General features: G+C 43.8%; 1 protein-coding gene across 3 annotated transcripts in view; it reads left to right on the top strand.

Annotated features, from left to right (window-relative positions):
- Positions 1 to 13,722, top strand: part of lima1a (LIM domain and actin binding 1a) — a 28,299-nt gene extending 14,577 nt beyond the window's left edge. For all 3 annotated transcript variants that reach the window (XM_085392715.1, XM_085392714.1, XM_085392716.1), the window contains 7 exons: positions 7,330 to 7,387; positions 9,305 to 9,399; positions 10,361 to 10,426; positions 10,565 to 10,616; positions 10,821 to 10,885; positions 11,072 to 11,205; positions 11,568 to 13,722. In XM_085392715.1, coding sequence (XP_085248841.1) covers positions 7,330 to 7,387; positions 9,305 to 9,399; positions 10,361 to 10,426; positions 10,565 to 10,616; positions 10,821 to 10,885; positions 11,072 to 11,205; positions 11,568 to 12,627 — 1,530 coding nt within the window. In that variant the 3' untranslated portion in view covers positions 12,628 to 13,722. The remainder of the gene's footprint in view (positions 1 to 7,329; positions 7,388 to 9,304; positions 9,400 to 10,360; positions 10,427 to 10,564; positions 10,617 to 10,820; positions 10,886 to 11,071; positions 11,206 to 11,567) is intronic.
- The last annotated feature ends 488 nt before the right edge of the window (positions 13,723 to 14,210 follow it).

Raw genomic sequence — 14,210 nt, 5'->3', positions numbered from 1 at the left:
AAAGTGCTCGTACTCCAAAGTGTGGCACATTAACAAGAGCCACGCTGTTTCCTCAATAGAGAGCGACCATTTTATGACGAGCCACTGTGAGGCTTTCAGAGGTGGACTGATGAGTCCGAACTCGATGTGCTTTACAAATTTAAATTTGGGGTTTAGCCTTTAACTACCGTGACCTCCCAGTTATGTAAATGTAAAAATACTGAAATAAACATGACCACTTATAAATACACCAGCAATAATAAAAGTAATAGTTAGAAATTCTAAAATACAAATGCTAAAAAAGACAAAAAACGGTTAAAATAATAAAAATACTAATATAACAAAAACACTTCTAGTTAAAGGGCTCATTACAAACTGGAACAGTAATTAAAAATGTGGTGATTAGACACTAAATATGGAAAAAAAAACTTCATATGTGTGAGCTAATGAGTGCTTTAATAGTGGTGAGTTAAATATTTAAGACATGACCACATAATATTTATTAATAAAGATGTGGAAATGAAAGCATGTATGACCTTCTCAAGAACGCCACTAGAAAGGGAGGAAAAAATTCATTTAGACACGGTATGATTAAACGGCTTACTTGGAAATAAAAGCTGTGTCCAGCTCCCGGGGGGGGGGGGGGCAAATACACCAGGACATAGGAAATTTTGAGACATCTGGCTCTAAATATCAGAGAGATGAGATAAGATTTGATTTAGATTACTGGGAAAATAAGTGAGTCATCAGCATAACAATAAAATGGGCGTTAATAATGGGACCCAGTGAAAGACGTGTGCTCTGCAGTTCTTCTCAGTCCTACAAAATCAACAACTCCACTTACTGTTGATTCACTTTCACTCAGTTTTGACAGAGGTTCAATTTTTCTATTATTAAATTTGATTGTTTGATGTTTGTGGTGCTCAGTGGGAAGAAGACCTCAGTATTTAAAAATGTTACAAATGTATAAATTGTCATTAGGCCAGAAAGGATAAACTGTTGACAAAAAGGTGAAAATGGTGAATTTGTTGGCTTTCTTTGGTTTATTTCTTGTCATCTTGGTTACCCCAAGAGGCTTGGTTCTTCCCGAGGTTTCTTCCAGTTTTTCCTTCCCTTTATCTCCATGTGTTTGCTCTTTTTTTTTTTTTTTTTTTTTTTTTTTTTTTTCTCTCAAGTTTCAGCTTTCGTGTTCATGCTGCTCCCAATGTTTGGAGGAGCGGGTGGACGGCTCAGTTTTCAGCTGATGCTAACATGCTTTAAAGCAGCGGTCCCCAAACTGCTTATGTCCGACAATATTTTCACAGACTGGTCTTTAAGGTGTCGCGGATAAATACAACAAATTAAAACCAGTACCGGTACCAAAAAAACAAAGATTTATTTCAAACACACAGGAAAAGATCCAGGGAAACAGAGTTGACGATAAAAACGATTAAAAAAAAAAGATTAAAAACCATAAATTTCATACCCGAGCCTCAACTCTCGCGGCCTGGTACCTAACGATTCATGCACTGGTACCAGTCCGAGGCCCGGTGTTAGGGACCGCTGCTTTAAGGTGCTTCCATATACTGATTCTAATTCTGTTGTGAAATTGGACATTTTATAATGTAGGTCAGTGGGGATGAACTCCACCTTCAAGTGGCAATTTGAGGAAGTGCAGCTTTGGTTTTCAGTCCAGGAAGAGATTAAATTAATATCCAGGTGCCATTAATACAAATTAATGGCACCTGGATATTAAGGTCTTAATGTGGCACAGAGGAGGAAGATGCACAGATAATGCTGAGCAGGATTGACTCTCTCAGTTTTGGCTTAAGAGTCTGATTCTTCATGGAAACTTTTTTTTTTTTTTTTTTTTTTTTTTTTGTTAACAAAGGACAAAGAAGGGGTTGTAAGGAAACATGGGATGAAGAAACGTGCAGTAAAACGTGGCGTTTAAACAAAGACATCCGCCACTCTCCTCTCCACACCCACCTCCTATGTGGGCTTTTAAAAAGTGAGATGAAGGAGCACTCTGGGGAGCTGGAGGGAAGGAGTCTTTTTATTGCTCGCTGCATAGTTGTCCTTCCAAAGGAGGGCTTGTTTGGGGAAATCCTCGAGCTGAAATACAGGATCTATACAGTTCTGTAGACACAGTGTCCGGGGCTTGTACAATAGGCTCCACTGTAGGGCCGAGGCGGGCTCTCTGCTTCTTTGTTGAGCTCCCCTTCACGGGGCAGATGATGTCATGGTGCAGCAGGCTGGCAGACTCATGACTGCAGACAGCTGATCTGCACTCTGAGCCTCGTCAGACAGTCTCCCCCCAAGGCCGTCAAAGCTCTCCGCCTCCCCTCCCCACCTCATCAATCACCCTTGTGCTCCACTCTCTGCTCCTAAGCTCCACCTCGCCCCTGTTTTCTCTCTTAACCCTCACTGCCACCCATCAAAGACCTCCACCCTTCTTTTCTTTGAAGTCATGTTATCTCGGATGGCAATTCCTTTGAGGTGAATGGTCTAATACCTCTAATGTCCCCTGGCTTTTTCTCGCACTGTCATGAGCATTTTCATAACAACTACTGAATATATTTGGTATGAAATCATGGACTGATATCAGCAATCACTAAAGCTTTGACCAAAATGTGTTCTCCGGACACCAAAATGTCAGTTTTGCACTTAAGCATTCAAGTCCAGGTCAAAATCATCATCATAATCTCTCCTTTTACAGTCTTAAAAGTGTTACTTTATTTTTATTTTTTTAAGTACATATATTATAAATTTCCACTGTGTGCTGACTGGCGCTGACATAGGAAAAGTGTAAAAGCAACAAAAACTTGGCTGTTCGGCCAAGCATGACGTGTGGTGTATTTTCCACAAAGTGTTTCAAACAAGCAGCAAAATGAGTAATCCCAATGCTCCTGGACTCGGAAAGTCCCCAAGTGATAAGACGGCTTATATTGGCAAGTTTGGATTCATACCGGATAAATCTCAGATCATTATGGAGATGCTAAGCGCTCTTTATCTTGGACCTAACTTTCCTTTGGTTTGTTTTTAGTACTGCTATACTATTAGCTGAAATTTGATGTTGTGATGTTTGCACATGAGGTGGTCCTCAGCGAAAATTAGTATTTAGTACTTTTTCTGCGTAAATTGATGCACGATAAGTTTGTTTTTGCAAATATGGTATTGTCTGCCAATCAATCGACTCCTTCATTCTGCATGCTGAAGTTTTCTTGGAGTTGCCCCTTATGAATCGGTGTGAGTGGATGTTTGAACACATGGGCGTAGATAAAACCGTGTGCTTTAAGTGCTTAACTCTATAAGTACCACTCCATTTACCAGTAAATGAGTCTGAATTTAATTAAAACCTGATGCATGTCCTAGCATTCTGCTAATGCAGGCTGATTTTTGTAGAAATTGTCTGCTGCTGCTTGCTTTATGCCTCATATCAAAGGGGTGGGGATGCCTAATAATAAAATGGAAAAAACCTCTGCATTTGTCCAACTGTGGACACAAATTAGCAAAAAATACCACCATCGTGTGAATTACTGGGAGTCCTAGATGGTGTGACAGACAGACGTAGCTTTGGGATCTGACAAATGAAGCCAGTGTGGAATTGCTTTCATTATTTTTATTTAACCCCCGTAAATATTTTCCTGATGATTTTATGGGCTCGGTCACTAGTTTTGAGTCTGAGATTTAATTAGCCAATATGTGACATCACGGTGTTTCCGCCTATTTTTTTTTATACCATCTTTAGTAACAGAATCGATATTCACTACCTATAATTTGGGGGATATTTAGGAAGATTTACTCAAACAAAATCGACTTTCTCCAGCCTCATCGTCGTCTGTGTGACGCACGTTAGCATCATCACTGTGAGCATGCTCACATTGGCCTCTCTGAGCTAAAAGCTAAACGCACTAACAGATCGGTAAAGAGTTTGTCTGCGTTTATTCCTCCAGCTCTTATCTAAACACCCCCCTCTACATCCACTCCCCTCTCTGGGCCGACTCGATGCACTCTGAAATTAATTGACCCTCACCCCTCCTCCCTCCCACACAGCCCAGCTCAGCCCCAGCCTCCCTATCCTCCCTGAGTCACCTCCCTGAGTCACCCCCCTTACTGCACCAGCTGCTGCTTCTCCGCCTCCCTCCTGCCCCACATTGCTCCTCTCTGTAGGCCCAAAGCTTTATTCTGATGCTGGGGGGCCGTGAAACACTTAAACAAGAAAAAAAAGAAAAGAAAGAAAGACCATCTGTAAAACCACGGCACACTCCCGTCATCATCCCCACCTTCATCCGACCACACCCCTCTTTGAGCAGCACCCCCTAGGAACACCTGCTCCTTGTCGCCTCGAATATTCCCACCCACCCTGCCCTTCATCCTCCTCCCCCTCCCCTAAAGCCATCTCCAGAGGGTCCTACCCCACATCTCCCCTGCGATAAGCCACAGTCTGTGCCTCCCCGCTCTGGAGCTGCAGGTCTTGCCGGTGCTGGATTCAAACACACGATCAAACTCCGTGAGAACCGCCTTCCCCTCGGTCTCGCCGCCGACTCCTCATCCTCTGTGGCTTTTTTGTCCTCCCTCTTCATTTGTCTTCGCGAGAGGTAGCTATGACATATGGTGTTTGTGGCTTTCTTTGTTTGGCTCTGAGACAGTCTCCACTTTTACTTTCCCTGCTTGTTATTTTATTGACTTCTGTGTTGGACGAGGATGTTTGCGCAGCAGCTGAAAGGGGCCTTTTAAGGCTTCTCAGAGTCCACTTTATGGACTTTATCAGTAGCTCCTTTCAACTGTGTCAGCTCACTTTAAAAACAGTGTTATTGTGTGGCTTGAACTGGGTATATTAACACCTTTAAAGGGTGTTAACTGATGCCGCAGGTGCCTTCCTGCTCTTTGTTTGGGTAAGTCTTAGTGTAAGAAGAAGTCGTTGTCTCTGGTAGACTCTGGTGTGTGTGAGGTGGGGTCATGAGGGGAACTGAAGCTCGCTCGGTCTGTCTGTTTAGGAGCTTTAATAGTATCAGGATTAGCATCAGATTCTTTGTCTGGCCCACTGATCCAGCCTTTCGAGACACAACCTGGCCTCGTATGCTTGTTTACATGCCACTCAACCCCTCATGCACACACATGCATGCAAACCAGTCTCGGACCCCCCTCCTCCTCATCCTCCCCTTCATCCACAAAGCTGCACCTCCGGTCTGTGGAAGCTAATCCACCCGGGGGAATAGATCCATTCTTATAAAGATGACTGTTTCCTTTGTTGTGATTCGTTTCTGTTCTTAACGCCCCGCTTAGGGCCTGAGTGTTGGTGTGTTTTCCTGTTCACAGCAGATGATTCAGTTCTTTCTTAACCATAATGTGCATTATTAATTATTGAACTCACTCCTGACTCAGACTCTCAGATTTGCCCCTTACCCGCCCTCAGATTACATCATCTGTGATGATCTGGTTGTCACTGCTCGGTTTTTAAAGGGGTAGAGGTTAAGCCTAGAGGTGCGAGCTTTGGAAATCCTGCTTCTTTAAGCTGTTATAATCTTTTTTTTTTTTATTAGAGTCATGTGAGTTATTCAATGTGAAGAGAATTATCTGATTTTGCAGTTTCTCTCATTTTGCTGGAGGATTTAACACCTTTCCTATCACCTTTTGCTGAACTCTCACCACTTTTTTGTAATTGTGACATTCTCTGGCACCATTTAGTGAGCAGCAGTTGAACATTGTGAAGGTTTTCCCACAAAGAGGGAACACGAAAGTTTAAAGGATGAGGCTGGACTTTCCCAGTGCAACACTTTTTTTTTTTTTTTTTTCCCTCTCTCTCAAAAGTAGTGAGTTTGTGGACGCTGTCTCCACTTTCATTTACTTTAGACAGGGTGGACATTTGCACTGAGTTGACCTCAAAAATGAAATTTTCTTATGTGTTTAATGTAAACATCCATCTGGGTCCACGTCACAGGGCCGTAGTCTGAGCAGAGATGCTCAGGCTTCCCGCAGGTAGCACAGTAAGGTATTCCCAAGCCAACTAAAAGACTAAGTTTCTCAAGCATGTTATGTGTGCGCTCCGGGGTTTCATCCAAGGTGTGCATGCCAGAGATGCCTCACCTGGAAGTTGTCCAGGAGACATCCTAATGAGAATGAGAATCACCTGAGCCTCATTTCAGTGTGGAGGAGTAGCAGCGTTACTAAGCCTTCCTGAACGACTGAGCTCTTCACCTTATCTCTAAGACTGAACCCAGACGACCTTCAAAGAAAGATCATTTCCACCACTTGTCAGCGATCTTTCCTTCTACACCCAGTTCGAGGCCATAGATGGTGGGAAAGAAATCGACTGGTAACTCGAAGCGTCACTTCCACGTTCAGCTCTCTTCACCAAAACGGATCACTGCAGACGCTGCACCAACATATAAAAAGTCTTTGAAGACCAAAAACTCTCCAGTGTGTAGTTTAAGGAACACATCTGTCATATCAGGCGTTTAGCACTTTGTTCTAAAACATCTTTACACAAACACAGGTTCACGGTCAGTCTAACTGAAAACTTGTTCTTGTCTTTTCAAAATACGCACAGTTCCCACTCACTGACTCTGTGGCACATAACAGATAAGATGTACAGATAATGCTCGTTGGAGGTTTGAACGCTTGTTAAATAAATTCTTCTTTCACCTTCATGCATTTATTTTTTTAGAGAAGATAAAGTGGAAATGCATAATGTGTTACACAAATGAGGTTTAACTTGTCTCAAACATACTTTCATCCAGTTTTTTCCATGATGTAAGGCCACTCTGCCTCAGCTTTATGTTGTGAAATGTTCCTGAGCTCGACTTGCCGAAGCCTGCAGAGCTCCGAGCCTGTCAGGACTCGGGCCAAAGCCAAAATCCTCCCCGTGGCCCCTGCAGCCTAAAGGCTAAATGTGCTGTGCCGCTGTTTGTCCCGTTGCGTAAGCCGTACCTTAAATGGCATGAGACGGATGATTTTGTGCCCTGAAGTTTGGGGGAGATGTCCGACTGGGGAATTCCCCACGTTCTGGGCAGATGCTCCTTTGTTATAAAGCAGCAGGTGTTCTTTTCTGCCCTGCAGCAGAGAGGTGATCGGTTTGTTTTCTGGCTGGTGGCTGAGGACAGACGGGGTGTCTTGTCTCAGACACTGAGCTCATAAGGGGATTAAAGTGGTTTGGACTGCACAAACACTGTGCCGCTCTTGACCTCTGTGATTCTCTTACCTTTGCATTTCCTCGGTCTCTCTTTGATCTTTCTGATGGCCGGGCTTTAGCTTGCAGCCTGTTGGCTCTACCAGGTGAAACATGTGAGCATCAAAGGACTGCATGTGTTTTCATCTCTTTGCCTTATGTCGGTTTGTTTTCTTCATCTGTCTGTTTTTACGTTGCAGGCATCCAGAGAGCAGACAGGCCGAGGAAACACTGGCAGCATGGACCAACTACTAGGAGGTACATGCTTCTCTTTAATGTGCTTTCAGGGTTTTTAGGGGGCAGTTTGTTTGAGAGGTGATCGACAACACACACCAAATGACCTAGACGGCAACGGCTGATGTGAAATTAGTGTTGCATGTTTCTTATTATGTGCTTTATTCTATCTATGAGCGAGCCTCTCATTTCTTTTTAGATGTGGACAAAATTTTAATGTCATCAAATACCAAAAAAGTAAGCGACAGTTTTATTATTGGCAGAATGGAAACCTTCTGTAATACACATCTCAGCTGAATGTAAGTCGGTGAATGGCTTCATCTTCAAAAACTGCTGTCGGTGGATAAAAAGACAGCTGTGCGCTACTTCGCACCTCTGCCGAATCTTAAAATATCCTCCACACCACATGCGACTCAGACGGCGCACTCAGTCATTTCATTGGCTAATGGTTCATGGTGGTTTTAATTTAAAGAGGAAGTGAAACTCTTTGACATGTAAGAGGCAGGTCATCCTTTTTTCTTTTCTTTTTTGTTCTTTTTTAAATGACTGAGGAGAAACCTGAGAAAACGAGCCCCTGCATGTGACCTTAAAGGGCTCATTTTTAGTAAACCCAGAATCCGTGACATAACCTCCTCAGTAGAGCGAAAGCTGCTGACTCTGCGGTCCACTTCAGCTTTATAGAAGCGTGTTGTTGCTGCTCTTCTCATTGTTTAGGTTCATGATTAGCTGTCTTATCAATCTTGTATACGGCTACGGTAGAAATAAATAAATAAATAAATGCACAGATGATTAATTTCCCAGAATTCAGGTATAAACCAGAAGTGTGGCTCTCTGCTAACAAATTGGTCAACTCTGAGACGATCGTGATAGTTTTGATATTTACTTGTAGCTGAGTAACATAAGCACCAAATAAAGTAGATGCTTAAGTGACCTGATGAAGCAACAGCCAATACTTGGATATTTGCTCCCAGGCTTTTTGTTTTGCACATTGTTTTGCTGAGCTTAAAGCTTTATTATTGTCAATAGCTGTTAGGTATCTGGCGCATTTTGGCAAATGCCCTCCCTCTATTTTAATCTCTTTACCTGCATATAATGCAAGCCTGCTCAAATGTACTTTCTAGGCAGAGCAGTTTTGACCAAACAGAATCAAGTAGATCCCTTTGAGTTCTGTTTACAGAGATTATTTTTATTCTTGAGCATCATGCTGTCTGGCTTAAAAAGAGGCTGACTTTAAACAGCTTGTATCAGGAAAATGATGAAGTGAAGGTCTGCAGTAAGAGCAGTCAGTTGGTGAATAATACTTCGGTTTTAATGTTTGGAGTCACATTTGAGTCCCCTGATGTGATATAAATGCAGAGTTCGGCCTCTTTTAGCTCAGTTTTGGTCTCAGCAGCTGTCTGACTTTTGTGATGACAGCCAAAAAAGGCACCTCGTGTGCGTATGCAGTCATTTTAACCACATACAGTAAAAACATGAGCGATGGAAAAACAAACGGAAAGACATCTGCTATGTCAAAGGTAAACTGGAGCTCTTCGTTAACGGTGTCAGATTTACAAAGTCTTTGGGATTTTTCTTTACAAAGAGTCTCTTCCTGCTATCTTCCTGGATGGATTACATCCTTCCCCGAAATGAAAAAGCTCAGAAGTGACGACACGGGCTGCTGTGTAAGCGCTGTGATCAGCCCACTGCCTAAGAGAGCACAGGAAGAGACAAACCCACAGTTTCCCTCCACGCTGCACGCAGCTCCTGACCCCGTGTTCCCGTCATCAGCCTGCATTCACAGCAATTAATGAACTGTAACAAAAAAAGTGGCGTCTGCAGGTTACAGCAAGCACAGAAAACACTGTTCAGACATGATGTGCCCACAAAGATGAGTTAAAATAGCTGAAGTGTTTGTTAGGCAATAACTTCTAGTGTTGTGTGTTTTTTTTTTTTTTGCAGATGGAAGCCTCGCCGAGTCCACGCCTCTCCGTGATCGGATGGCCCTCTATCAAGCAGCCATCTCCAAACAGGAAGTCCCTCCCGCTTCAGTCAATGTGAGCTTTTTGTGCCTTACTGGAAACTTTCATTTCTGGTTTATAAATTTCTAATAAAAGTGAGATTGGTGGAGTATTCATGGTTAGTGAATTTGAAATAATCCTATTTAATTGTCTTGGAGCTGAATATGAAATAACACAAATCAACCAGAGAATTTAAAAAATGTGCCCTTAAAAGATCTGCATACCTTCACATTATAAAATAATTGGGTTAAGTTACAGAGGATGGACATTCAGTGGCCTGAGCGAGCCCTGCTGTGAAAAACATGCTTCAGCTGTTATCTTTTCCTCGACGTGAAACAGGAAATGAATCATGCATGACCTTTGGGTGCATGACGCTTGTAACACGAGCCTATTTATTATTTAGACAGCGCAGTTAAGATTGCAAGTATTTCCAAACAAACAGTGTAAATCGGTCTCTGTGGAGCCGAGCTGGGTTGTGAACTCTGTGCCATCACCACCACACCGATGTTCCTGAATTATTCCAGGCCTGAATGGACACCCGTGGGGCAGAGCACTGGGGAATTTTGTATTTTCTAGGATGATTTTTGGAGACAAACTAGCTAATGGAAGCAAGTTGAAACAAAATGACTCCTTACATGTGATCCCAGCAAAGATATTTGCATGATTAAGATGCACATGTAGTAATTGTGTTTTTGTGGACCTACTTTTTCCTGGAGTTGTTGTTGCTGTTGACCAGCTGCATTATTGGTCAACAGGCAGTGACTGCTCTCGCTGATATAGGTTTAAACATCTGTTTTGTATACTTAAAAATTACTTGGAGCCAAATGGCACATATACCTAAGACACTGCAGTCCCACACAGTGTGCAGCATTGTGGATGCTCTGTTAACAATAACCCTACAGGTGATACCCAGTAGGTTTATCTCCTATGAAGCAGGTGATGCCGATGGCTTATATTCCGTTGTTAACTTTCCACTCGTCCTTCTTGTTTTGCTCAGGATGATCAGCTGGATGGTTTCAGTGGGAAGCAGAAGGAGAACGTCCCCCCGTGCACTCTGGACATGGTGAGAGTTTATAGCCTGAAGGTGTTTTTGTTCCAGTGCATCAGTTTCGGCTCATCTCGACACGCATTTATCTAAACGTGTGTCAGTGTGTGATGTTTTTTTTGTTTTGTTTCTTTCACATCTCTTCTCCCGTTTCAGAGTCCAGAGTCTGAACCGAACACCAGGAGAATTTTCACCTCAGAGACCAACGGTAAGTTCGGCAGATAATTCGTGATGAAAAGTTGAAGTGAGGTTCTCACGTCTCGGTATGAACTGTCCGTCCTTGGCTTTAGTTTGTAATCCTGTAAGTGGAAGGGCTTTATCAAATATGCAGATGGCTCCCTCTAGTGTTGGTTCTGCATTACTGCCTTTCTTTTTTTTTTAAATTTTTTTTTTTCTTATTTTGCTCTCTCAGGCTCAGGACCCGGCACTCCTGCGTCCTCCAATCAGAAAGACTCGTCCCAGTCAAAGACTCCCAGGGTGAGCCCTCACAACAAACATTTACACCTCACACACACCTGTGCACCCTACACTAATCTCCACCTCCTTATTTTTATTCTTAGACTTTAACAGAGTAGCTTTGGGGAGGGTTGATGGGCTCAGCAGTCATTGTTGGTGCCCATATGTGACTAAAAATGGGGGGAAATCATGTTTATGCGTGTGCAGAACTTCCGTCTGCCGGTGAGGGAGACCTGTGCATCGTGCCTGAAGACTGTCTATCCTCTGGAGAGGCTCGTGGCCAACCAGAACGTTTACCACAGCTCCTGCTTCCGCTGTTCACACTGCAACACCAAACTCAGGTGAGGCCACAGCAGATCGGGTCAGACAATACACCCAGGCAAACATTTACAAAGGATTTTACTGCATTTAAAGCTTTTCTGCAGGGTTACTTGGAGGAAAAAAACCCCTCTAAATTAAACTTTATCTCGAGGTCCTGTGTTCCCAGTAATCTAAAGAATTTAAAGATATGTTCTGCTGTTTATTTTGATTCTATTTATTCCATCAAAAATATCCAATAACCTTCTCAAAACTACTCAAAAGTACCATTTTAACCTGTTATGAACCCACGTTAACAATCTCTTTCAAACCATTCCTGATCAAGACTTTGACTTCTTTTTAGAAGAGGTCTGTTTTCTCTAAACTGTCCTTTGTTTTGGTCTAGTTTGGCAAATTATGCCTCCCTGCACAACAGCGTCTACTGCAAGCCGCACTTCTCCCAGCTCTTCAAGGCCAAAGGAAACTACGACGAGGGCTTCGGCCACCGGCCGCACAAGGAACTTTGGGAGGGCAAAAACGAGAGCGCTGAGGCCTCGCCGACATCTGTAACCAAGCCAACAGCCCAGAGCCCGGCCACACCCTCAGACCAGGAAAGCCCCAGTGTGGAGGACTCACCCTTGGCTAAAGTCAACGTCCTGACGGCCACCATGGAGGCTCTGGGACAAGGTTCCTCAGAGAAGGCTGACAAACCCACAGAGACCCGCAGGCTGAAGATCTCCTGGCCACCAAAAACTGAGCCTGAGGACACGCCCAGCCGCGGTGGAGCTGCCGCCAACACGGAGGTAGTCTCCACGGGTAAACCAATCAGAGCCAAGTGGCCTCCAGAGGAAGACTCCCCATCCACACCACCAGAGGAAGCCAGGGGCTCGCCTGTTCTGCGTCGAAACACCCCCCTGAAGGAGCGCAGCATGCCCTTCACCGCGGCAGCTCAACCTGACAGCCCTCCTGCTCCTGAGCCCAAAAAGCAGAGTGCACCGGTAGAGCGGCAGCCGAGTCCTGAACCCGCCAGCATGGACCTCCAGCACGGCGGCCAGTCGTCAGACAGCCAAACCCCCACCGAGGACAGCTGTGTAGATGTGCACACCAGCTCCGGAGAGGAAGAACAGGAAGAGGAGATGAAGAGCGAAGACGCTACAGACCATCATCTCCCCACAGAGGAGGATCTCGATGACGCTGCAGGAGGACAAGGTGAAGAGGAGGAGCAGATGGAGGAGGAAGACGGAGGCGTGCTGGAGGAAGACATGCCAGATGCTAAACTTCAGGAGACTCCAACTGAGCCGACTGCAGTCTCCTCTCCGGAGGCAGAGGTGGAGGCCAGCCGGTCGTCTCAGGACGTGGGCTTCTGGGACAGCGAGGAAGAGCATGAGGAGCTGACGGTGGAGGAGCTGATTAAACGTAACCGACACTACGAGGAGGAAGAAGAGGAGGAAGAAGGGGACGTATAAAGCGAATTTTCTGCTCTCGGCCAAAACGACGACATCCACGGACGCTTAACTGATCTTCTGCCATTCCTCCTTTTTCAGACAGTTTCTTCTTCTCTTCGTGATATAAAGTTGCAGCCGTGTCCAGAGTGAATTTTATTCGTGCCTCTTTCACGACATTTAGAATAATCAAATTTTTTTTAAAAAGATATTTAAAATGATTCCCCTTTAAATAAATATTTTTAACCCAAATGTTATGAGTCACAGAATAGATGTTTTTTTTTTTTTTTTTTTTTTTGTGTACACGACTTTTGTAATTTTGTATTTTCATCGGATGCTTCATTATCAAACTGCTGTCATGAGAAACCGACTGCACGGTCTTATTAGACTGCAGCTCAGCTGTGACTGAAAAGTTTCTGAATTAAGACAAAGTAGAAAATAATAAGTTTGGTTTCTTTTCTCAGAAGAATCCAGCTGTGACTTTTGAGTTCTTGATCCCACAGATGGATGACAGTTAAAGGAAAAACCTACAGCTTTAATGCACCTTGGCATTGACTCAGGTAGCTTAATGGTGAGCGAGTTGAGAGCACGGTCTAAAACGCTTGTTCAGAATCTCCCATAGGCGTTCATTTGGCTTGAGATGTGTTGATTGTGAAAGCCGCAGCCTATGAGTAACTTTATTTTCACCCTCAAACCACTGTGAGCCCTCGTGTCCAGGTGGAGGCACTGTCACCCAGAAGAAGACTTCCACCAGGATGGAAATGTTACAGGTGGACCCAGACTAGCACACAGCCACCTCTCACTGCGTGGGTTAGGTTTTTGTTTTTTCCCTTTAATTTGTCACATATGTAACCATGAACGCATTGAACTGTAAGAGACTAATGATCATTTGTTTCCACTTCTGACAAGTTGAAACTGGACAAAATTATTGTAACATTTTAAGCCAGGGGACCAAACAGCCTGACCCGCTACTGTATAAATAAACTCTGAGTATCTTTTGACATACTGCTTAAGATTGTTTTCAAAAACTGTGATGTACTTTTGTAATTTCGCATTAAAGTTTGGCTGATGTTTTATTTGGTTTCATATTATTCAGACATATCACAGAAATCCTAGTTAGCCTTGTAATGGCATCTATAAGCGGGAAAGACAAAGCAGTGTCAGAGGCAGATGGGAATGGCTAGAGAAACTCCCCTCCTACAGTCTTCTGCATCTGTACCCCAGACCAAAAGCTAAGATCCTAATCATGCAAGAATGACTTCACTAGCCTGAATTAGGAGTTCATTGTCCAGGAAAACTATCACTGAAACACAATAAAAGAAATGTATACATACACAAATAAAAAGGGACCACTGTTTAAAAACTGTGGTATTATTTTCATGTTTATGTGCACCTCACACACATTAAGTTCTCATCTGACCAGACTCTCCTTGGACCCTCCTCATCTGTTCTTTGCAGCTTGACCTGGCGTCAGTTGGGGGGGAAAATAAACAAGACCTGGCACCGTTTAAAGTGGTGCAGTGTGAATTGCCACTTCTGGGAAGTGTCTGAAACTCACTGCGGTGGGTCTGGTGGGACTACAAGCGATCTGCTTTAGAGCCATAACG

The sequence above is a fragment of the Rhamphochromis longiceps genome, linkage group LG20 (assembly GCF_057381845.1).
Source record: "Rhamphochromis longiceps isolate RC_006_pf linkage group LG20, R_longiceps_female_GT1.1, whole genome shotgun sequence".
Taxonomy (NCBI): domain Eukaryota; kingdom Metazoa; phylum Chordata; class Actinopteri; order Cichliformes; family Cichlidae; genus Rhamphochromis; species Rhamphochromis longiceps.
This window is presented reverse-complemented; position numbering and strand designations above follow the sequence as displayed.